The sequence below is a fragment of the Apaloderma vittatum genome, unplaced genomic scaffold (genome assembly GCF_000703405.1).
Source record: "Apaloderma vittatum isolate BGI_N311 unplaced genomic scaffold, ASM70340v1 scaffold26828, whole genome shotgun sequence".
Lineage (NCBI taxonomy): Eukaryota > Metazoa > Chordata > Aves > Trogoniformes > Trogonidae > Apaloderma > Apaloderma vittatum.
Window position 1 is genome coordinate 58,419 of NW_009731793.1, and position 24,715 is coordinate 83,133.

General features: G+C 38.1%; 1 protein-coding gene across 1 annotated transcript in view; it reads right to left on the reverse strand.

Annotated features, from left to right (window-relative positions):
- The window catches only part of PDZD8 (PDZ domain containing 8), a gene marked incomplete at its 5' end in the record, with an annotated part of 57,180 nt that overhangs the window by 24,527 nt on the left and 7,938 nt on the right, over nucleotides 1-24,715 (reverse strand). Inside the window, 2 exons of the mRNA XM_009875319.1 lie at nucleotides 6,845-6,947; nucleotides 12,944-13,066. Coding sequence (XP_009873621.1) covers nucleotides 6,845-6,947; nucleotides 12,944-13,066 — 226 coding nt within the window. The remainder of the gene's footprint in view (nucleotides 1-6,844; nucleotides 6,948-12,943; nucleotides 13,067-24,715) is intronic.

Genomic DNA, 24,715 nt, shown 5'->3' on the forward strand with positions numbered 1-24,715 from the left:
ACATCTCCCTGATGAGGAAAGGCTGAAGGAGCTGGGTCTCTTTAGCTTGGAGAAGAGGAGGCTGAGGGGTGACCTCGTAAATGTTTGTAAATATGTCAAGGGGGAGTGTCAGGAGGACGAAGCCAGGCTCTTTTCGGTGATGTCCAATGACAGGACAAGAAGCAACGGATATAAGCTGGAGCACAGGAGGTTCCACAAAAACATTAGGAAAAGCTTTTTCACTGTGAGGGTGACAGAGCCCTGCAGACATTCAAAACCCATCTGGACGCGTTCCTGTGTGACCTGCTCTGGGTGATCCTGCTCTGGCAGGGGGGCTGGACTGAATGATCTTTTGAGGTCCCTTCCAACCCCTGACATTCTGGGATTCTGTGTAATAGGATGTAACAAAATAGTTTAGAAAGTCATTACCCAGAAACCATCCTGTTTACTCCAGTCAATAAAACACAGTTATCTCTGTTACAATAGGCCATACTGTTTATACAAACAAAGTTAGCTTTCATGCATCAACCATCTATTTACTTCGCAAGATCAGCTATCACTGTAAATCAGTTTCTTTGCAAATGAGAAACACAGCTGCTCTAAAATCTACTTAAAACTCTTCCCTGGATCAAATATTTGGACATGCTGCAGAACAGACAACAAGAACGCACAGGCACAAAAAAACCCCAACAACTCAACACCAAAAATCCCAAACATCAGCACTACACCTAGTGACACACTAAAACAGTGTGCCCATCTTAGCTTTAAAAGATTTTCAAGGAAAAGATGTCATTTTGTGTTTACTTAGTACTTTCGTATTTTAAATACAACATTGTAAGTTAAAAAGTATGGCAACAAAAGCTTACAATCACTATTCAAACTGAGTACTATCAGGACAATACGGAAAATCGGCAACTAAAAGGTAACTCAAAGAATCTGCACTACAGGTTGGCAGTTGCATGAGGAGCCTTCAAAGAAAAAAAAACACCCAGAAAAATGAAAGGGAAGTTTGCACATGATCTATTAGTACTGTGCTGCCAAACACAACAGTGCAGCGAGCTCTCCCTGTCCCAGGGGAGGGTATATATGCCCGAGGACGCGGTGCACGATAGCTTCCGAATCATTTATAAACAGGCAGCTTGTATCAGGTCAGGCTGAGACTACAGCAATGACATCTCATTCTAAACAACTACTTGAACATGTACTCGGAAAGGCATTATGGAGTTTTGGGTTTTGTGGTGTTGTTGGTGTTTTTTTTATGTTCACATTCAGTAGTCTCTGAGCAGTAGAACTAGAGGGTCTCATTAAATCACAGAAAAGCTTTCTGAAGCCCCAGGTCAAAAAGCTTCAATGTTTAGTGTGAGACTGAAAAAATCCGTGTGGCCTTCAAGTTTATTTGAAAGACGGATTACAGAATGTTACATAAAGCACAAATCTCAGAACTATTCCCCACTGTATTTACAAATATTATCAAATTTTACAAGATTATGAATTTTCATAAAAAGTGACATTTTCAAAAAGCTGCTCTTGCTTTAATCCTCCTCCTTTCTTTTGACAGGATTAAATGCTGAAATGGCAGGCTGTTCAATAATGAAATGCCATCCATGAGGCATTTACCTCCACGTATTTAAAAATTAATGTTTCAGAGTTGCTTTAAATTTTGATTAGTATCTTCAGGCAACTCATTTCAGAAGGTGCTGGATTTGATTTACATTATTTCTTATTTTACATTCATATGTTACAGTACTGGAATACCTTTAAGTTTCCCTTCAATCCCTCGTAAAGGAAATTTAGTTTTATGAAAGGCTGAGAAATATTGCCTTGTTTTTATAAACAGGTACCAACCAGCTTGCCTACAGCAATTTCAAAGTTACCATTAAGGCCATATCCATCAGGATAACCTCGCCAAAAAAGGGATGTATGCATGCTCACAAATTCAGAGTACAATACTGAGAGCCACTGCCTCCGATCTTCCCCTTCAGTTATTCCAGAACTGACCACAATGTTCAGAATGAACATGGGAAAATGTCAAGCACAATTCTGAAAAAAGTAGTGGGATGCCTTTCTTAATTCTTCAGTTCTTTCTGTTATTTAGTCTAGAGGATATTTGCAAGTTCCTGAGACAAATATTGCAGAAGTAAATCCTACAGGCTATTAGATATGGCGTTTTAGATGACAATTTAGATGGAAATTTTTACTTTGCAGAATATGAAATGCAATTTCTGTATTGCTAAAATTTAGTTAGTATTAAGTAAGTATTTACAGAAGGGGGTTCCGAAAATTTAAAAAAACCAAACAAACCACCACCACCAAAAAATCCCCAATACTTACTACCTTTAGGAATAGAAAACCATGGCTATTCCTACAGTACCACCTCAGACACTGTATTAGTTGAAAGCAGAATTTAAAGGTGTTTCCTCAGATTTTTCTTAGATTATCTAACCTATTTCAAGATGGATAACGATTCTTTTGTGCTCCTGAATCTCCACAAAAAAAAAGAAAGACTTAAAACTTGGAATGGATACATCTTGTTTAGTGGTGGAGCACCTCTCCCCCATCACTTCCCATTCACACAATCAAGTACAGGCCATTCAGAGTTTGGACGTGCTGCCTGGGTATAAGAGTATCAGAAGATACCAATCTACTTGCAATAGTCTCTACAATTTGTAGAAAACTACATTTTTATCTGTCAGAAAAATCAGTACCTAAAGAAAGGCAAGATGGCCAAGATATGCAGAGCAGTTCCTAAGAAACAGGATTCTCATTTTGACACAACTAAACTCTCAGTTCATTCTTCTCCACAGTGCGAGAACCAGAGGAGGCGCCAGCACTTGCCACGTTCGGGCCAGCTGAGTGTCCACAGAGCTGTCAAGGCATTGCAGAGGCAACGTAAGGGGTACTTACAGTCACAAAGCTACCTCGAGGTGTCTGCTACTAATACTTCAAGATCATTTCCGTGGCCATTCTTTGTGATTTTTAAGGATAGCAGACTCTATTTTCCTTTTATTCCTAGAGCAACTTCAGTTTCTGCTGAAAAACTGTTATTCTTTCACAACACTGCACGTGAAGTGCTGGCACAGGTAACGTCGGCAGCGAGATTCTCGCCAGGTGGAACAAGGCTGGGTCCACTCTAAGCAGATAGGCTCCAAGGAAAAATAGAACAATTGTTTTTGGTTTTAGAAATCAGTCTGATATTGTTAACCGGCAGCTAGATGGACATAACCATTCACATCTATGACACAGTTTCCATTTAATATCTACAGGCATATATCTAATTATTTAGCCACAGAACACCTGTCAGTAATATAACGCTGCTAATGCTAATTACCACATCCTATCCATACACATAATTAAGTTGTACATAGCAGTACAGTGATTACTAATGTAAATTCCAGCAGCACGTACTACTAATTAAGATATGTAAGAATGTTTACATGTGTCACACAGGAATGTGCCAAATCACCTCTCTGAATTCTTATTGGTCTTTCAGATTGATTTGATAAACAGAAGCCTGAGACACCTTTGTATTATAACAGACACTTCAATAATGCTCTAGATACATTCACTAATACAGCATCTTTTTTCCAAATCAATTTTGACATCTACTGATGTTCCATAAATAATGGGACCAGATTAAAGTCTCGCCAAAATTCATTATGAGGTATTAAACCTGTCTAATCTTTTATCTCTACTGCTAACATAATAAAAAGAATTAAAACACCAGGAAGCATAGAAAGTTATGAGAATTTTCCTCAGCAGCACTGTGGAACACAGTCTGAATCAGAGGATGTGCTGTCATGCCTATGTGACACTTACAAAAATTACACGCTTTTAAATCAGAACGTATTTTTCTACTTTTCACTTAAACTTAGTCTATCATTCCGACATGTTCTTTTATTCTAACAGATTCATCTTAAATAATAATTGCACATGTGAGCATTGAAAGAAGGATTTAATATTAGAATGATATCGAGTATCACAATCTGCTGCCTTATCACTAGCATTGTATTAGAGCTAAACATCACAATTAAAGGTACAAGTGAAATTTTTTTTTTTAAAACATCACGATGTGGTTTTTTGTCTTTATAGCTTCCTGTTTAATTATTCACACAGTTATAATTCCTGAGAAAAAAAACTAAATTTCAGTGTTAAGTGTGTTAGCAACCCTTATTTTGTTGAGGATCTTTGGCAATACTCTTGCAGCTCAGTGAGAAATCTAACATTTTATAACTTGACTTGATTTTTCTTTTGAGCACAGTGAATTCTTCGTACTGACAGCAGAGCTAAAGATGCAGCAGCTCAGATCCAGGAGCCTCTGCTCTCTGGCAGGAGGCGTTTGAGGGAAGCTTAACGAAGGACTGAGCGCAACACAGATACCCGAAGAGCCAAAAGCTTCAGGAGCTTTAGAAACCTGCCATTTCTTTTTAGATGCCGAAATGGAAGACGAGGTTCTTGAGAATCTCACTCCTAATACTTCGTAGCTTTAAAAAGGAGCCATTCCACCCTCCATCAGTTTAGTCCTACTGCCACCTGCTGTCACAAACACACCCGTGTCAGACTGTCTGCAGAGAGTTTTTTCTTTCTTCTCCTGTTGTTAGTGTCTAAAAGAATATATTTCAATATTGCCACTCTAAGTTATCTAAAAATTAGCACAAATTAATTTGTCCAGGGAAGCATAATGGTAAATCAGTGTATTGCGACCTACACTGCTGGAACATAAACCAGTGTATGGTTTCATACATGGCTTATCCCTCCCCCCAAAAAAAACAAACAAAAAACATCATTCACATGAGTAAGCATTCAAAGGAACTGGTCAAGACTCTGAAATTGTTTATTTGGGATTTTTGTGGGTGGGGTTTTTCTTGTTTTGTTTCAGGGTTTTTTTGTGTGGCTGTTTTGGGTTTCTTGTTTGCCTGTTTTTAAAGCTGGCAGTATTGCTTATTCCTGGAAAATTTTTGAAGTATTTACTATTATTAGGAAAGGACTAAGACTATGAACTGGCCATACCACCAAGCCTGAATTGCTCCTACCTTATCTTTACGTGATCATGCAAGGAAGTTTAAACCTTTAGATCAAAACAAACTAGACCAAGTTAAACAAAATTAAAAGCTTATACGTAGAACAGCTTAAGCAAAAAGGTCTGAAAACAAATTACTCAAATCTACCTCTACTCTAGAGGTTGCTAGACTAGTCTAGCAACCTCTAGAGTTAAATTAACTCAGTAATTCCTCTCAGGACCACTGGAATGCTTTATACCATCACTTCTGTTGGTGACATGCTTAAAATAATTGGAGGTGCCACCATCCCATCCTGCCTTTTCCTTTCCACTGGAGCTATCAGGAAGCAAACCCACTCAGGGAGCTGACAAGGCTAACTCATAATCACATAAACCCACCTTAGGAGCAGGTACACATAGGGCCAAGACAGAGCAAGCTCTGGAGAACGCAGCCGTGGGTCGCCATGGCTTTCCAGGAGCTTTGGCTGCTGCACCACGCTCCGGGAAAGTTCTTCTCTCAAGTGTGTTGTCTGTTCTGCAGCTGCAGGCTCGCTGCTTCTCATCTCCCTGACACTCAGAAAGCTAAGTGCCACCCAGTTTTATGGGTTCCTAAGAAAGCGCCTCTCTCTAGAGAACATCTACCCTCCCTTCAAATCTTTCATTTGACCAAGAACACAGCAGCTGAGACAACAAAAAGAGGCTTTTTCTCCATGTTGCGCAGCCATACACCCTTTTTGGCAAAACATAATATACAGTAAGCTGAAAACAAGTATCACAGCATTTGTTACAAGAAGTTTTTAAAACAATGCAAAGCGGAATTTAATTGCAGAAACTGAACGAGACACTGAAAATCTGGATTCTTGCTGCTCCAGTGGAAGAACGATGCTGGTCTCCAGCCACCACTCCAGCCACATAAAACAAAAGCACAGGGCTTACAACTAGTTGTACTCAGACAGCAGAGTAAAACACAGGACACTGAGTTTTGTCCCAGTGATTTTTTTGCATTAAACCAATTATTAACAAAGTCTTTTTAAAGCTTCTGGTGTTTTTGTTTTGTCTTCCAATAAACACATTACTTATTGCTCAGCATAAAAGTCCAATTCAATAAGGTAAGTACCACAATATCACTCTAATGTGAAACTGAAAGGCTCTTTCATACATTCCACCTCTTGTTTGAAGAAGAAAAGTAAATTTTTAAAAGAGGTAACATCCTCACACACAATCAAACTCCCCAAAAAATGAAAAAAAAGGCAATTTGTAGGCTGTATGCTACTAAACTCATATTATCAACTATGTTAATTAGTAAAAGATTAACTTAAAATTATTCTCTGTATTTGCAGACACTTGAAGTAGTTTTCTTTAGCAGACAGGGTAGGATTCATACGGTCTAAAAAAAGAGATCTATGCCAATTGCCTCCGTTTTCACAAAATGCAGGAGAAAAGGAGGAAGTTGGTCAGAGAAGCTGCCCTGATCCCACATGTCTTCAACACCCACATCAGACGGGAATACACCGCAGGGCAGTGAAAGACAGGCGAATCAGCTTTTTCTAAACGTTGCCCTATCCAAACACAACGGGACTAGAAAAATTTGACACTACTTGGTTTAATGTAGACAGACAGCTGACAGCATATTCAAACCAGGTACCTTTTCAATCACAGCTGTGACAACTGAACATGATGTTATCCATACATGTCAATTTGATGGTGAAATATTTGGGATTTAAAAACTAAATGATTGGTCTGCTACGTCTCAAGGTTGTCTTTTTCTGCTATATTACCCACTCGATTGTCCAAAGATATACTCTTTCTAGACAATGTACTAAGAGCATAAGACATACCACAATATGCAAAGATTATACCCTTTTTTACCGTTTTAATAGAACTTCTTGATTTTTCTTCCCAAACATTACTGCTCAGCTCCATCGTGCAATGAACATTCGTTTCCCTGTCATAGGATCCAAACATAAGTAACCTGAAATAGAAAAGCGTACGGTAAGAATTGTAATACTGTTATGTATATCCCAGATTTAATACTAAACTCACCATTCTTCATTTATTATCTATTATTCATCTATTCATATATTATTATTATTATTAACCTGTACACACAGAAAAGGCCACACAGAAGATTCAACAGGCACGGCCTTACACCAAAGGAAAGACACTGCCACCCTCTAGTGGAAGAACTTCATAAATATAAAATATAATTTACATTTTTTAGCTGGGAGGGTTGTTTGGGTGGGGTGTTCTGTGAGGTTTTTTAAGTGGAAGGTGGGATTGTTTGGTTTGGGTGGGTGTTTTGAGGGTATCTTTGAAGGGTTTGTTTGGTTGTTTTTTGCTATTGTGCTTCCTTTTTTAAAATAAAGCGTTCAATCAGCAGACTAGGATTTTCCCATAAAAGAATAATTTGGTTTTTTTAAAAGCAACAATAGCCACAAGAGTCTTCTATTCTTGTCCTAAACATCACAATATGCTGCAGCTCTTGGTTCAAGAGAGTGTTACTGCAGATTAAAGTCACAGTTTACAACTGCTTCTTTCTATTTGACAAAACTGGGACCCTCTCATATCTGTAATTTTTTGTAACATTCATAATAATGACAGAGGGATTCTTCATGCAACACACCCTGTTCCAGAAGGCTATAAAGTTTTTCAGGTAGATATCAGTACTATTAAAAGAAAAAAAAACAAATAAACCTTAGGCAATAGAATGGCAATAAAGTTGTACACAGCTTCTCACAGTAGCTGGAAGCAGATAAATAACTCAAACGAACCTTGCTCTTTCAAAAGAGCTATTAGATTTTAATTCCCCTCCCTCCAACTTTCTAGATACATTTGACACATTTGATTTTCATCCTACGTATCTTCTTTGTGATTGTGATGTGTTACACAGCCTTTTATATAGACAAAAGTTGTTGGAAAAAAGCGTCAGATTTCTGTTTATCTTGATGTTCTTAAATAATATTTCTAAGTTAAATATGTATGATTGAAAAGTGTCTAGTCTTCCAGATGTGGAGATACATAGCAAATATACTTCAAAAATTAAGTCAAGCTTTTGAAAATGACTGTCACCAACAATTAGAATAGGTAAAATTACGTCAATCCCAAGGGAACATACCTCTGGCTATGACAGCTCTCTAACCTGCATTGCAGCAAGGAGAGGCGAATAAATATTTCTCTTCTGCGTCTCTCTATGAAGAGTCTGTTTTACTGCTTTTTAGCTGAGCACGTGAATGCCCAGGAGAGACGCCAGGGGAAGATCCCACTGGGGTTGGTACCCAGCACACCTGCTTTACAAAGTGTCCACTGTTTCTAGTTCGGAATGAGTGGCTGTATCCTGCAACCCCACCCTCAGGTGGAAGGTTTGCTGCAAGCAGCAGCTGTCAACCTCATCTCCAGCTTGACCTTCAGCACTCATTTGTCTAGACACTATTGATTTGATTCCTCTAAGCAGAAATCCAGTCTAGAATCAACTGCTTAGGCACTTTGTCGGGACAAGACTAAGTTTGTTCAAGGTGACGTGAACTGACGAACATACCATCTTTGCTTATTTTTAAGCCTTCCCCAGCAACCCTATGTGGCTTTCTTGTTCTGCTTTTAGGAGTTGGCTTCTGAGTAGAATCATAGAATCATAGAACAATTCAGGTTGGACAAGACCCTCAGGATCATCGAGTCCAACCATTAACCCTACACTACAAGTTCACCCCTAAACCATATCACCCAACACCACATCTAAGCGACACTTAAACACATCCAGGGATGGCAACTCAACCACCTCCCTAGGCAGTCTGTTCAAGTTTCTGACCATTCTTTCCGTGAAGATTTTCTTCCTAATGTCCAGCCTAAACTTGCCCTGTTGCAACTTTAAACCATTCCCCCTGGTTCTATCCCTAATTACCTGTGAGAAGAGACCAGCACCAACCTCTCTACAATGTCCTTTCAAGTAACTGTAGAGCATGATGAGATCGTCCCTCAGCCTCCTCTTGGTCAAACTGAACAGACCCAGCTCCCTCAATCGCTCCTCATAAGATCTGTTCTCCAGGCCCTTCACCAGCTTTGTTGCCCTCCTCTGCACTCGCTCCAACATCTCAAGATCTCTCTTATACTGAGGTGACCAAAACTGAACACAGTACTCAAGGTGCGGCCTCACCAGTGCTGAGTACAGAGGGACAATCACCTCCCTTCTTCTGCTGGTCACAAAATTTCTAATACAAGCCAGGATGCCGTTGGCCTTCTTGGCCACCTGGGCACACTGCTGGCTCATGTTCAGCCGGCTGTCAACTAGAACACCCAGGTCCTTTTCCGCCGTTCAGCCTTCCAGCCACCCTTCCCCAAGCCTGCAGCGTTGCATGGGGTTGCTGTGACGAAAATGCAGGACCCTACACAGCAGTTTCTCATTAGAATCAAGTTCAGTCTTTCCACAGCTGATCATCACTTGCATATAGTTCATGTTCTGGTCATCTAGACACACTTTTTAGGAGTTTTTCAGCAGTACTTACTGTCCTGCTAAATTATCAACACAGTAGCTATTTAGCTCTCTTGTTCTTGTGGGAACTAAGAACAACAAGGACAGGTGGTAGCTTAGGAACAGGAATAAAACAATTTCCAACCAGAACTGTATCGTAAAAATCACAAGAAAAACAATGAGCCATAATGAGATTTCACCTTACATTAGGTTTCCAACATCCGACTTGAAGAAGGGTATCACAAGACAGCAAAACTACAGATTTAATACTTGGAAGAGTTCTTCACACTGGAGTTTGGAATTCCATATGTAATTTTAGAAAGACAAAGGGGACATTTTTAACTGCTACCACAGTAAGCAAATTTTTGTTTGAATAATACATCCATAAGCACACAAACAGAGATAATGCATTTTATAATGCAGCTGCAGATAAAAACTGGCATTAAGATTGTGTCACAACCACCCACAACAACTGTGTATTAAGGACATACTGATGGCCTACAGAGCACAAGCCTGTGAATCACTATGAAGGGATGTGTGAAAGACATCCTGGAACAAAGTTTAAAACCCCAGCTATAACTAGATCAGTAAAGAAACAGGATTAAATTACCACCTGAGTAATTAAAAGGTGCATATAGAAAGTCACTCTCTCTTACTTTGCCAACTATAAATTGGATGGTTCCCTGTAGCAAGTGAGCATGAGGTAGAGAAGGAGCTGTGGATTTGAAAATGGTTGCTTGTAGCTGTCCTGCTTTTCAGTTCAAAACCTGCGGGGACTCCAAGACACGAAGTGTGTGATACAGAACAGAAGCACGTGGAGGCTGTGGTCACCTCAACTCGGAGCTGGGCCAAGCCAAGAACTTCAGCAAGTATTTACAGTCTTCCAGAAAGGAGAATGAATAACAAAGTTACCAGGTTTCCTGCTTTTTGTAGGAAAAGGCTAAATTATTGATCCACAAATCTAGCACGAATCTGGTATAAGCAGGCAAAGCACACACCAACCTTTAGTAATATTTATTACCAGGTATGTAAAAGCAAGCTGAATTTAATTTCCTTTACAATCCTTTCCTAATTTTTTTTATTTCAACCATGGTCTTTCCATTTGCAAGTATTTTAAAATCTGCAATAAGCAGATCTTAGGAATGTCAAAAGCAGACACAATATTCACGTACTTAAAGATGCCACTGCCGCACACTTGAGTTGAAGTCCACTTGAAGACAAAAGAAAAAGAATCCATAAAACTCCAAATTTGACAAAGCAGTCTCAGGTACACTCTGTGGTATTTTACTAAATAACTATCGTAGGAAAATTTCCTTGTCCACAAAGCTTTCCTATTGAAACAAATGCTAATTTAGAAAGCCCACCTGATAGCATAGCTTTGAAAGAGTATTCTCACCTAATATAATTTAAGTTTATAGGCAGTTTAACAGTTTAACAGCATGTTGCTTTGTGTTTTCCCTTTTCCTTAAAATTTCAGGTAATGACAACAGCAGTTTTGCATGGGGTTCTGTAAGGGCATTGCACTTATGCAAGAAAACTTACATTTTCAACTGGTCAGATAAAAAATTGCAAAACATATTCCCTATTATTTACACCAAAGTTCTCATCCTCTCATTAATTTACTTCTTAAAATGTGCAAAAGTTAATTTTTCATTCAATAGCATGACAACTTTCATTAATTTACTTCTTAAAATGTGCAAGTTAATTTTTCATTCAATAGCATGACAACTGATATAGTCAAGCCTGCAATTAGAAAAGAAAAAAGGGCAAAAAGAATAATTACTGTACTGAGAGAAAAACAAAACTTTTTGGGGGGGCACTGAGCAAAACTGAAGCCCACACAGAAATAAAAGTGATCTTTCATTTCTGGAACGAGAATGATTGCCAAGAAAAATTTTCAGGTCCCTATAGCAGCCATGAGTGAAAAAATCTCTGTTTTTCAGCAGGCAGCACTGCACTACCAAAGAACAACTGAGAATGCTCCCAGGCAACTTTCCCACTGGCTCACATACCGTGGTGATGAAAATGGGAAATTCTGTCATTATTACTTTCATATATGTTGCATATTTCTTCTTTCAGTACTAAAATCCTCTCTTCAGGTGCAAAGCAAGCAAGAATGCTTACTGCCAGGGGGACTCTAAGGACAGCAGTTGGAGTTGTTTAGCTCAAAAAGGATCGGACACGTGAAGATCTGAGCAATTATTACGGGACCAAGAGTCAGACTGAGAAGTGTCTGTTGAGCCATAATTTTCAAGTGCGTGTCAAGAAACTCCAAGCTGCATAAACCAGCCAGATTAAGTCAGACCTGACGCTTGAAAGACCTGACAAGCCAGCAACTGCATCCTCTCTCAGCCATCTGATAAGCATCTGTGACAGCTGAAAAACACCGAGAGGTCAAATGATGATGTCAAACCGAGCAATCTGGCTTCTAAATGTAATGGAAAGAAACACCACTCTAGTGATACGTTGGTGATGTTACACAGTGTTTCAGATCCAGGAAAGGCAGAGTATTTGAAAGGCCACTTTCCAAAGCAAGAACTGCACACAACTTAAGGTAGTTCTTTGGGGTCCTCTTATAATACAAATGAACACACTACTGGACCAAGATTTGAGACTGCAGTGATGTTACTACAAAGAAGTACTCACTGCTGTGGCCCACATAATCCCTAGAAGCAGAAGAATATCTTTGGGGAATCCATGGCACTGATAAACCACATTAGTACAGCAAATGCAGTTCAAACACTTGCACAAGGCTACACAAAGAAAGTACAAAGAGGACTCATAGGTTAATACAAGCAATGAAAAGAACAGGTTAAAAAAATAAAAGGCAAAAATACAAAAAGCCTTGCTGCAAATCAGAGTTTAGTTCATAAAGAACAGAACAGCACACAACTAGATCAAAGCCTAATCACTACTTGGATAAGATCTAACATAAACCGAGAATTAAGAGGTCTGACAAAAAACACCCCAAACAAACCAAGAGCCCACACACCTTTTCTCCAGCTTTAAAGAGAATACTTTTCAATGAAGTAGATTTTCTTTCTGTTATTTTGTTCAAGAAAAAGATAATAAATAATGCCTTATAAAAGTTATTTTGATTAATCTAAGTAAAACTGAATGAAACAATTACTTCCCTTTGCTTGCAACATAATACAATAGGATAATTACAACAATTACGCTGTCCTGGAAAGAGATTCATAACTTGGTGTCCCAAACAAACAAAAAAAACACAACACAACAAATAACCCGAGGCACAGATTAGCTTGTAACCAGGCAATATTTGGAAGAAAGGCCAAAGCACACCCACAGAAGTGCCTCAGAAACTTACTGCAACTTTAATTTGTTCATTTTTACTTAAAAAAAATAAATTTCCAATTAGAGCACAATCGCAAGACCAAAGTTGCTACTTCATGAATCAGAACAGGCCTACAGCTATAATTGCTACAAACTTCAGAAATACGAGTACTTGCTGGCTTAAGGTATGAGCAAAAGACCACAAAACATACCTCGTACATTCAATTAATGTGACTTTTAATCGACCTTCTGTCAACAGAAAATCCTGTATACAGAGGTCTCGATCTTCATATTCATCAGGTGGCAATGCTTGAAATGGAAAAAATGGCTTGAACCTGAAAAATACAGAAGAGACTTATATTAATTCAAATGACATAAATAATGCTAACATACAGAAACGATGAAAAAAAAAAGGATTACAATGAATCTTTAAGACTCCTAAAGAGAAATACTACTCCTCCAACATAGCGATTAATCAAAAGGATCAAATAGAAGCTACTGAAGTTTTTTGAATGCAAAAGAGTGGAGAATATATAAAAGAAGATTGCTTCACAGGAATAGATTACTGAGTTACTATTTACTGTAACTTTGAGAAGGAAGGAAGCTGAGAAAATCACAGAGTATGTTTAGCATTGCAAATGTGATTTAATACAAGCATCCTTTTGCAGTAAATATCTTACAAGGTCTTTAAGTTCATCTGTATAAAACACCAGAGCATTGAAAGGTGAAAATATACTATGACCCTAAAATGCAAATTTTTCTGACACTGCTGTAGTTAGAGGATGGGTGCATCCTAATAAACAAGACACTTCCATTACTCACACTGATACTTCTCTCATTTTCTGAAAAACAGACAGTTGTGCTTTTCAGCTAGTCTTCGTGAATTAAAATAAAGATACACGTATTCTAAATATTTGCACTTAAGCTTTATTTCCCTCCTCACAGCATGTGTTTCACAGGAAAAGCCGTTGGTGTTCAAGATGCTAAGTGTTTTACACACATTATCTCACCACCTAATTCTCTCTCTTTGATTAGAATACACCGAGTTATAAATACCAATTTCTTTTTTAAGTGACAGTGCTTTGGTGTCAGACACAGCCGTGATCTGGGGGAAGGCAGGAGAGGAGAGGCCGCACAGCTGCAGCCCCATCACACGCAGACACACACATGCAACCCCGCCAACACGAGATAGCACGGAGCCTGCACGAGCAGTATAGAAAGCATCTGACAAAGCACTTGCTGGGTATTCCTTCTTTCTGGTTTTATTGATCGCTCTCACTTCCTAGCACTGCCCCACGCCTCGGTTTCCACCCTCTGTCCCTGACACAGCCTCCCAGCGCTTCTCTCTGTTGGAAGACTCCCAAAGAGCAGGACAGCAGTGCGGCTGCCTGCAGGATGTATCTGCCGTTTGACCAGAAAGAAGCCTTTCACAAGCACCGTTTGCTCAGCCGGCAGAGGCATCTGCTCCTCACATTCAGAGATCACAGTGAGTTCAGGAAACAGTCACATGGATCTGAACTGAGGAGTTTCAGCAATTCAAATAAATAATTAAGCGGGCTCTAACTGTCGGCACACTCTACAGGAGGGAGCTCGATGCTGTGATTCGAGATGCTTCGTTTCTGTACGAGCATCGGCCTCGTGCGGAGCTATGAGAAAGACATTTCTTTTGTTCTCCTTGTGAATAAGTACAACTCAACACTCCAGCTATTTTCCTGAAACCCAGTTCAACTTGTAACTTTAATTTGGTTCCAAGTTTCTCCCTCATTAACTCCTTCAGGAGGAAAACGGTTTTGAAATTAGTCAAGTAATAAATAAATAAATAAATGAATAAATTTAAAATACTTTGTGTACAAGTAACATGAAGCTATTAAATCACACTGGCCATGGTTTAGGCTCATAAGTATACTGTAAACAACTTAAAATATGCCTTGGGCACAAACTATCCGGTCTGATATTTTACTCATAATCTTCCTTTACAGTTCTTGAATTATTGAAGAAATAGTAAGGGAAAATACCACTGAGACTACCCCACTATTTTCACTCTACAAGAGTTATAACAGCTTCAGGGCCTGGGCATCTCCTCGCTCAGCCCCAGCCCCAGCCATCAGAGCACACACCGCACCGCTCATTTCTCACTTTAAGCACAAACAAGGGTAGCCTGTTCTTTTTAGGAAGGATTTTTACCTCCGCAGAATATAGACTTAGGTCAGATTTTTGTTAAGTAAAAAAAGAAGAGTTAGTCCAGCACATTGGAAAATAAAGTTGAGTTTTGAGTGGATAAATACTTGTAGCTTGGCATTCTGGTTTCTGTGGGGTTTGTTTTTCTAGCACAAATAAACAATTTTTTAGTTAGTACTAGCAACTGCCCGTAGGTCTGCTCCTAAAATCTGTTTTAAAGAAAAAGGCAGTTTTCCATGGGAACCTTAAACTAATGACCACCATCAGGAGCCTCAGTGAGCTACTGAAATAAGATTTCTGGGAGGGAGGAACATATAAAGAAAGAGGGTCCAAGAGGTGACCATCACCTCTACACATTTCTGCAAATGCCAGGCTTAAAAGTGTTGGTATTGGTAAGCTCTTTCCTTTATGTAAATACCACAAAAGAGCCTGCAGGCTATTTACTAAAAACACAAACCTGGACAAATCTATTTTCAATACTAACAGTAAGAACGAAACAAAAAAGCAAAGTAACAAATCAAAATATTCCAGTAAGGAAGCAGATGTATTTACCTACATATTCAAACCAAAAATGTAATATCTCAATGTCAGAACAAAGAATTAAATACAGCACACACTGCATTCCTCTGCTGCAGCACAAAACCATGAAATAATCCTCAGGATAAGGCATTTTTCTTAGTAGTTTAAAAAACTACATTTACTATAATTTTTGATTTCTATTTTCAAAGTACTTTTTAAATTAACACATCGATGAATTAAAGAGGGGAAAAAACTAAAATATCAATGCAGTTATATACAATAATATGCAAAACACTTAACCACATATGCTGGACTGTGCTGCACTAGTTACATTTTCTACAAATCTGACTAAAAAGCAGTCTCAGTATCATTTCTAATTTACAAACACTTACGTTCACATTCTTACCACTGTAACTAATTTGCAAAATCCTTAGCAAAAAAACCAACCCTAACATGTTACCTATTCCCATTGACATTAACAATGTAAAAGAGCTAAATATCCCACATTAAAATGCATTTTTAATGCTTAAGTGCTTCTCTGAAGCCTTCCAACTTGGTAAGAACACTTAAATATTTAAAGTAATTTACTAAGAGTTTGTACATTTCCAAAATTAAAGATCTGAGAAATTATTTTTTTCAAGTAGATTTCAATTACATATTAGGTACCTGACCTGTTGCCAGACTAAGTATAAGATAACCCAAATTTATTTCAAAAGACTTTCCTACTGGGAACTAGGGAATGAATACAGACCCAGACAGCGACAGTCGGTAACGTGGCAAGTCTCCATTCTCTCATGTCGTAAACCTGCATGTCGTTGCCTACACGGTCCATCACAAGTTCTCCCATCTTTTTCCCCATAGCAAGGAAAAGCTCTGAGGTGCCCTACCTTCTAAAAACCAGTAATGAAGGGCATTCTGAGGAGCAAGTTCTTACAGAGGCATCACTGCCTAAACTGATCATGAAGTTCGTGAACTGATATTAACTAATCGCGCAGTTTGTCTCGTAAAGCATTTATGGGAGGGACAACAAAACACGCTTTCAATCCAAAAGTGAGTTGTATTTCATCGTAGTAAAGTACCAAGAGTAGGCTTTTAGCTTATAGCGCAAATTACACAACTTGGTGAATGATATGAGAGATACAAACTCTATTCTCAAGCCCTGCTAACTACAGTGATTCAGGATCTTCCCTTCCCAAACTTTCCTGTGAAAGGAGAGATAAGTTTCCCACCATCCTGGGCTCATTTTTATACCACAGAACTTACTTTATTAATTAGCTTGTGTAAATAACCTTGCTGTAATTTCTGGAATGGCTTTAAGAGTGTATTTTGCTACCTTCTAATGTTTAGTCCATCTTTACAGAACAAAAGTCCACCAATAAATGCCTTAAAGAAATTCATCACAATGATGAAGAAAGAAAAAAAGATCATGTAGCCTATGTGTAGTCTTATAAAGAAACCTTGACAGCAAACTAAATGCCTCAGTTAATCTCAGCTGGTCTCTGCCCTCATCACAGCAGCCATCCCAGGATGTGGTGAGTTCTGGTTAAGTTGCTCTTGTGATTTCGAGGCTCTGGCTTTGCTAACTCCGAACAAGAAAAAGTGGTTCCTAGTGAGCTGTCTAGATCTTTAACTACTCATCCAGTATTCTCAACTCTTTCTTAACTTGTAACTAACCCTTTTAGTTATTAGTTAATCAATCAGTGGACCTCCATCAGCAGGGAACAAGCCCATAACAAATGGTTTTGCAATTGGTCCGTTCACTGCTGCAGCCCAAGAAAAAGGATTTAAGCCATGACAATGGCGTGAGGAAATCTAGGAGCTGCTCCTGACAGGAAAACAGTTGAGAAAATGTTACCAGAAGAAACTTACATAGAAGAAAAATAATAAATTTCTAAATAGTTCTGAGCTGTTATCAGGCTCTCCAAGGCAGATTTTCACCAAAACTATATTAGACTCCTTTTCAAGTGGGGTCTAATGCTGCCTTTTCCTCATCCCACAAGGTCAAAAGACAAAACTCACACTTGTCACAAATCCTTGATCCACAAAGCAGGATTACACCGAATCAATCCATATATCCAAAGCCTCCTTCTCAATTCCAAACCTGCGGAATGATACTAAACAGCTCACAGAAGACAGATTTTGTGGGGGAGAGATTTTACTGCCTTTAAATAGTATTTGTTAAGCTTTTGTAAACTTTTCATCTTTTCTAGAGAAACAAAATAGGCACATCGAAGCTACAGAAGAACCCAGACCCCTTACACTACTAGCCCAGAACTCTGTTTGGATATGGTATGCTATTAAAAAAAAAAGTCTTTAAAATTGTCTTGTATATTAGATGCTTATAGTGTGTTTTCAATTTGTTTTTAAATTATGAGTCTCCCTGCACAAATGTATCATCTTATTTGTCCAGAAGTCTAAAATTCAAAGAGCACACTATTAAGAAAATGTTAGACAAAACCTAGCATTTTAACTTATTAAAACGAATATAAAGAGGAATATTCATCACCTGAATGTCATGTGGAATTTTAGGAAGTGGAAAGAAACCTACGAAAATAATATTTAAAAGAAACTGTCATGTAGCAAAGAGTATTTCTCAAATACCACAAGACGCAAGCAGTGGAAAAAAAAAAGGTCATTTCACACGAGGAGTTAGGATAGATGACTATAGTGAAAGATAATTAAGATAAAGCTACTGAATTAATATACAGGATTAAAGTTATATTTAAAGTAGCATAATACTGAGTTCTTCCATATAGAAAGCACCACAAAAACATTTCCAGGCACTGCACGCAGTACAGCTCCCCCATATAAAAAACTTCCACGCTTTGTTCACTTTATATTTCAGAGCCACTTCAGTGGCTCATTTGCTCTCATCATCACCTCCACTCAGAAAGTCTAGATTAAAACTGCATCTAAAAAAAGAAAACAACCCCAACCCCCCCCCAAAAAACCCCAACCAACCAAAACCCAAAACCAAACAAATCAGGTTTGTTCCCCTCAGTTTGGCGGTTTTCAGCCCCTCAATAACCTTACTCTTCCTTCTACTTGCCAGTTCTGTGGAGGAGGAACTCACCTAACTGGAAAAAGACAGTAATTCAGTGGTTTAGTTTTAGAAACATCTAACCTATATTCCCATTAATTTGTATTCAGTGTTCTGTGATTATTGTTTCGTGGTCCTTTAGCCAACTTTTAACAGTAAAGAGAAACCTATTACCGAAATTTCCTGCTCCCACTTAACTACAATATTTTTAGCTGCATGAGGAAGTCTATTAAGAACCGGGGAAAAAAAGTTTCAATTTATCTGGCCAAAAGATAACCATGCACTTACGTGTTTCTGTTCACTGCATCTGTTAAGAATAACCAGAATCACAGTTTAAAAAATAATTAATAATCATTAAGAGTTAAGCACAAACTTCAGAAGTTCTCCGTAATCTGTTTCCTACGTGGAGAAGCAGAAAGCCTCACAGCTTCACTTGTAAATGCAGGAAGAGGCCAGGATTTTGTGGGGCTTTTGCTAAGAACTGAGGACACTTTTCTAGAATAAATTCTGTGAAAAGTTTTATATTATTCTCTAGTTTTATACAGAAAGTTTGATATCTAAAACGGTGGCCTAAAAAATACTGAATATCTGTTCAGGACCACATTAATCACTTGTATTATATGAATTCCAGCACTACTGCCATAAAGATTAAACATTGTCAGGTTTATAAAATTTTTTAATCGATTTGCAGGAATTGAACATTTAAGTCTTAATAAACAAGACAAAAAAAGACCTTAAACCTCAGAAGAGCCCACCAGCTAAAAATACAAGTATCTTTCACATAAGACTACTTTGTATATATTGCGAGAATTTTGTTTACAGTTCTAAATTTTAAAACTAAATTCAAGCTGTGCTTAATAAAGCATCAATTTACTTGTGAAAGTATGTGTTTGAAGATTCTAGTATCTAAAATATTTTAAAAATAATAACTGCTGAATTTATTTTCAGTTTGAGGAGTACTCAGAATGTTCAGTTAACTACAGAGCAGAACTTAGTCATATTTAGATTGCCTTTTTTTGTCCAAGTCATGGAAATAAGTCACGCCCTTGTAAAGTGTATGAATTTCAAAGAGTGATTGGCCAGATAAATTTTAAGTTACAAAAAAGTCCTCTAGTCTTACATTGTGTGTAATTTAAAATGAAGTTTACTTCCGCAAAAATTGTAAAATACAACTCACTCCTAAAAAGGTGTAATCACATTAATAAGATTTTTAAAGTACTTATCTGCTAACATTTTAGCTTGTTAGTGTTAGGTATTACGATACAAACAGCTTCTATCATTCTTCACATTCCAGATATGAAAATGGAACTCATTCTTAATTTGAGAAAAATTAGTCTTGAAAAAAAAAAAACCACAGAACTTTAAAAATAATAGTACCACCACTGTATATTTTGCAGAGTGAATGCTCCAGCCTCCACTGATTTCACAAGGAAAAACACAGCTACAGAACTGTGTCAGCATATTCAGGGGACTTTAGTCATTGAAACTACACTCTTAGTCAGTATAGAAACCTACTAATTTCATCTTTACCCACACCCATGAAAATTTGGCTTACAAACAATCTGAAAAACATTGCAATAAGAGAGTAGGTTTATTTTCTAGGAAATTTTATGGAAAACTGCAAATCAGTTCTAGCACCCCACCCACTATGCTACAAGATATTCTGCCACAGGCATGTGGGAGGCTTATACACAGAAGTTCTCAATATATGAATAGTCACTTTTTAAAAATCAAGACTTAAAAAAAACCCCAAGGATTTTATTATGTTTTTTCCCCTTCAGAAATGCTTCACACATTGCCAGATTTTTTAAACTATAGTCTTCTCTCTTACAGTGGTATCAGTACCTCAGAAACTTAAAATTTTACAATCCATTCTGCAAGAACAACTAAAAGAACAAATGTAAATAGTCAAGCATCTCCTTCCAAAAAGATAGTAGATTATTTTTTTCCTGCTTACATAAAAGAAGTCGTAAATACAGCAAGAAGAGTCTTAAAGACTTGCCATTGCTGTCTGTATTGCTACAGGTAAGAAAGAAATCTTGAATCAGGCTTATCAAAACTACTTTCTTATCAGCATAAACAAGATCAATTTGACCAGAAAATATTTTTGCATTTCAAGAATAGTAGTTTCCCAAATTCTAAATTCCATAAACATTGAAACAGTTTAATTAATGCAGTAATGCCTGTTTGATCTCCGAGTTTTCACGTTCTGTTTTTTGGTTGTTTTTTTTTTAACTTTTATGTGACCTAACTGAAGCCAACTGTTGGTTCAAATCAAGAGAAAGAGATCAAAATCTTGCTATGTTTCAGTCTCAGACGGGACGAAGACAAAATTTCCCTGTCTAATCAGAAAGCCTGAATCGTTGTGGCTCTGCTCCAAATGGGACAGAAGATGCAGAATATGCTCTTCTCATGTTGAGCTGGACGAGGCAGGTGTGGTTCCACAACCAGCTTTTAGGCATTCAAGGAGAACAGCAACAGCGGGGGAAGGAAAAAAAAAAGCACACATCAAAAATCTAAACAGATAAACCCAAGCCACCCCAAAACTACCTTTAGCCAGTTCGATTAGAGATTGGTTCCACTGACCAATGCTAGCAAAACGCTGCTTTTTTCTCACTTCAGCAATGTATTATCCCATAAGCAGGTCTCAAGTTTCTCCACAAACATCATCTCTCTGCCAGTCTGGTTGGAGAAAAACAATGCTGGGGTTCTAAGAGAAGCCTGAGCTCTCTACGTGACTCATTCACTGAGCTCCAGAGTTTTAATCCTCTGCTCTAAACACTCCTCTATGTACATATGAAATTAATGACATCCTCTTACGCCACTTAAACAGAAAATGGGTGCCTTGCTGCTGAAAACAACCTGACAGCTGTAAACCAAAAGCAAAAAAAAATATTTGTATCTGTTCTGAGATCGAGACATGAAAGCTTTCCAAGGTTTACTCTCACTCCTTCAGTTAATTTTTAAAATGCTCGAACTACAGAAGCTTCTCCTCAATCTACATTTACTGAGACACTTCAGACAAGACAGAATATGGTCTTATTCACACCCTCAAAGCCTTCCAAAGGTGGAGACAGTCTAATTTAGGATTAGCAGTACCATTTCTGAAGCTGAGATGACTGACAGTTCGCCTTAAAACTGCCAACAGCAGTAAGTAAGGATCCGTTTTACAGAGAGCTCAGACTGCAACAGTGGGGGGCTCTGATGGGGACCAGGGGACACCGCACGGCACATGGTGACACACACTTACTGACCAATCGTCCCCCAAGCAAAGATGTCACCATTTGTGAGTCACAGCACTTTATTAATGGGCCCATGCTGTAAACAAACAGGGTCAAACAACGCAGAAGCTCAGGCTGGACACAACCTGTTGGCAATCAAATACAAGAGGGGCTTGCAAGATTAATTAAGAAGAAGAAATCCTGCACTTCACAAACCCCACATCACCAATGGCAAGCTACAGTGGGGCTCACGACTGCATTTGAGGGAAGCGGCTGCTCAAACTAGCATAACCTTAGCCCACCGTCCATATAATGAATTCAGGTATTTTCTCTGATTGGTCCTTCTTTCAGAGGAACAGAAAAATAGGAAAAAAAAAAAAAGAGAGAGAGAAAAACATTCGGAGTTTTCACAGTATTGTTTTGAAACAATACCACTGACTAGCATCACTGTTCCCACCCCACCTCCCCTTGTAATCCACTGGGCTCTTTGCTTGGCAACATTAGAATTTGTTTTGTTTATTCTACCATGTTGCATTAAGTATTGTTAGCAAGTATGCAGAGCTATTCTCAAAAAAAGATAAAAACTGTTGAAGTTCTCAAGAGTCACACTGCATCATTTCCACTGTTTAGTTACTCAAGAATTATTCCCCAAGCCAGATCATTCACAGCAGTTATTCAAACACCACCATGAAACCTTTTGGTGTGTCACTGCAAGCCTACGATCTTCAATTCCTACTCTTCCTATCCTAGCTCATGCGAACAGGATAATTTACTACACAACTGACCTTCATGTAAAAGTCCATTTTAGTTCTTACTATACAATAGCTTCCATTTAAAATACTATATAAAAAGTATATCCAATAGGATATTTTTCAAAAAGTTTTTGCATCTTTTAAAGCATTTTACATGTATTAGTTATCTTAAGTATTAGTTTCTTCAGTTCAGTGACACTGACAATCACCACTTAATCCTACACTTAAGGCCATTACAAAAGTCAGACTGTAATATTTGTATATATTTTCTCCTGAATGGGCAGTTTTTGTAACTATGTTGCCATTAAAACTGACACAGGAAAACAAATTGAAGCTTAGCATTAAAATTAATTTCAAGAAAGTTAGGAACAAAGTATAGAAATGTTATAATTTCCATTAGATATTCAGATAGTTTTAAAATATCAGACAGAAATAAAGAATAATTTTGAATTACATCTCAAATTGTCCCTGTTTTACAGTTAAAGCAACATAAAATTGCTTAAAAAAAAGTATTCCCAAATGATTATCCTAATTTAATTTTCTGTTAGTCATAGCTGACAATTAATTACTTTCTTTGAATATGTGTAACAGTCTGATTAACTATCATCAGCTGATCTCCACAATACACTCTTTGTTGCAGATAAGTTTTTACGACATCTAGTAAGTCTTCAAAAATGGGAAAATTGTATTGCTCTAGTGGAAACCCTGCATCTTCCACTACATGAAACAGCTTTAAGGGAGAGATCTGGGTGCACTGCTCCTCACAGACCATTCTGCTGAACTATAGCACAGCTGGAAATCCAACAGGAGAATTAAGAAATAATAAAGGGAAGTTGTTCCCACGTAGTCTTAAGGCTAAAATGAATTACAACAGCTAGTGAGGGAGAAAAATATCAAAGTAGCTCTCCAGAGCCTGACCTAGAGCTGAAGACAATTTCTGCCTTTCTCTCATCTCACCAAAAAATAAGGTTTCTCCTCTCATTCTTTTCCTCTCTTCCGCACCTAGTATCTTGTTGGCAGTTTCCATAGCCATGTATGGCCACAGGCAGGTTTGAAATGCTGCTGGGCTCCAGCGGGGTCTTGCAGCGATGCACTCCCAAGTCCCAAGAGGGCTTATTAAGCCAGTCAGGGTGCCACCAGAGTAGGGGTCCCTCCAGAAGACAGAGTCCTTAGGGAAGGAGATGCCCCCAGGCACCTTTGGGCAGGCGCGATGCACAAGTCTGAGCTCCCAAACCCAACGCAGCATGGACCCAACTTGTTGAACAGAGCAATTTAGGAGCACCCACGACCGTGACACCACATAGGCCCTGCTGGTCGGGCACTTCAGGTGCATGGTAGAAACTTTCTTCGCAACACAGAACACATCTGTCAACTGAAGTCTTCATTGCAGAGGATTTTTTCGCTAATTTACTAGATATGCTGCCGGGAATCATCAAACATCTTGAAGGTCTGAATTCTAGCACAGATTCATCTGGCTTGTGAAACTGCAATTTGTTAAACAGTGAAGATACATAATAACTGGAAAACCTTCCAAAACTTGTGTGGCTCTTACTCTGTCTCTCAAACTTGAAGAACACCATCCCAGCAGAAAATTCTTTTGTTTAACCAGAAGCTCAGTAAATACAACAGAAATTACTCAAAAAAATTATTTCTAAATTCTGTGTGTTCAGCTTACTATGTCACAATTACCCTGATGAATGTTTATAAAATAATGACTCCCAAATCCCTTTCACACAAAATGGCATCCATACTCATTTTCAAAATTAGCATTTATCCACTGGTATGAACAAGTTCTCTTCAATCTCTGAACATAAAACACTCTCAGTGCACCATTTTTCCTCAACTATATATATATATAAAAAAAGATATTCATATATCACGCAGAATGGAACCTGCTCAGAAAGCTAATTGTTCCCAACTAACATTTATAATATTGGATCATTTCTTTCTTCTGGACAACAACACAGTTTGAGATCATCCTGCAAAGCTTTTTGCAGTTCTACAATTAATGGATTTTAGCAGACTGAGATGGCACAAATTATCTATTAAATGAATGAACTGCATAGGTATATAACATTCTCTCCATACTTATTTTATACAATGAAGCTTATTAATCCTATAAGAAGTTTTTTTAAATTTGAAGTCTTTTACTATCCTCTAAAGAAGAATAATATCAAGAATAAGCGAATGTTGAAATAGCTTTAAATCAAACAAGTGTGAACATGAACTGTAAACACAGGAGCATATCGGGTGACTTGAGGCAATCTCTGCAGG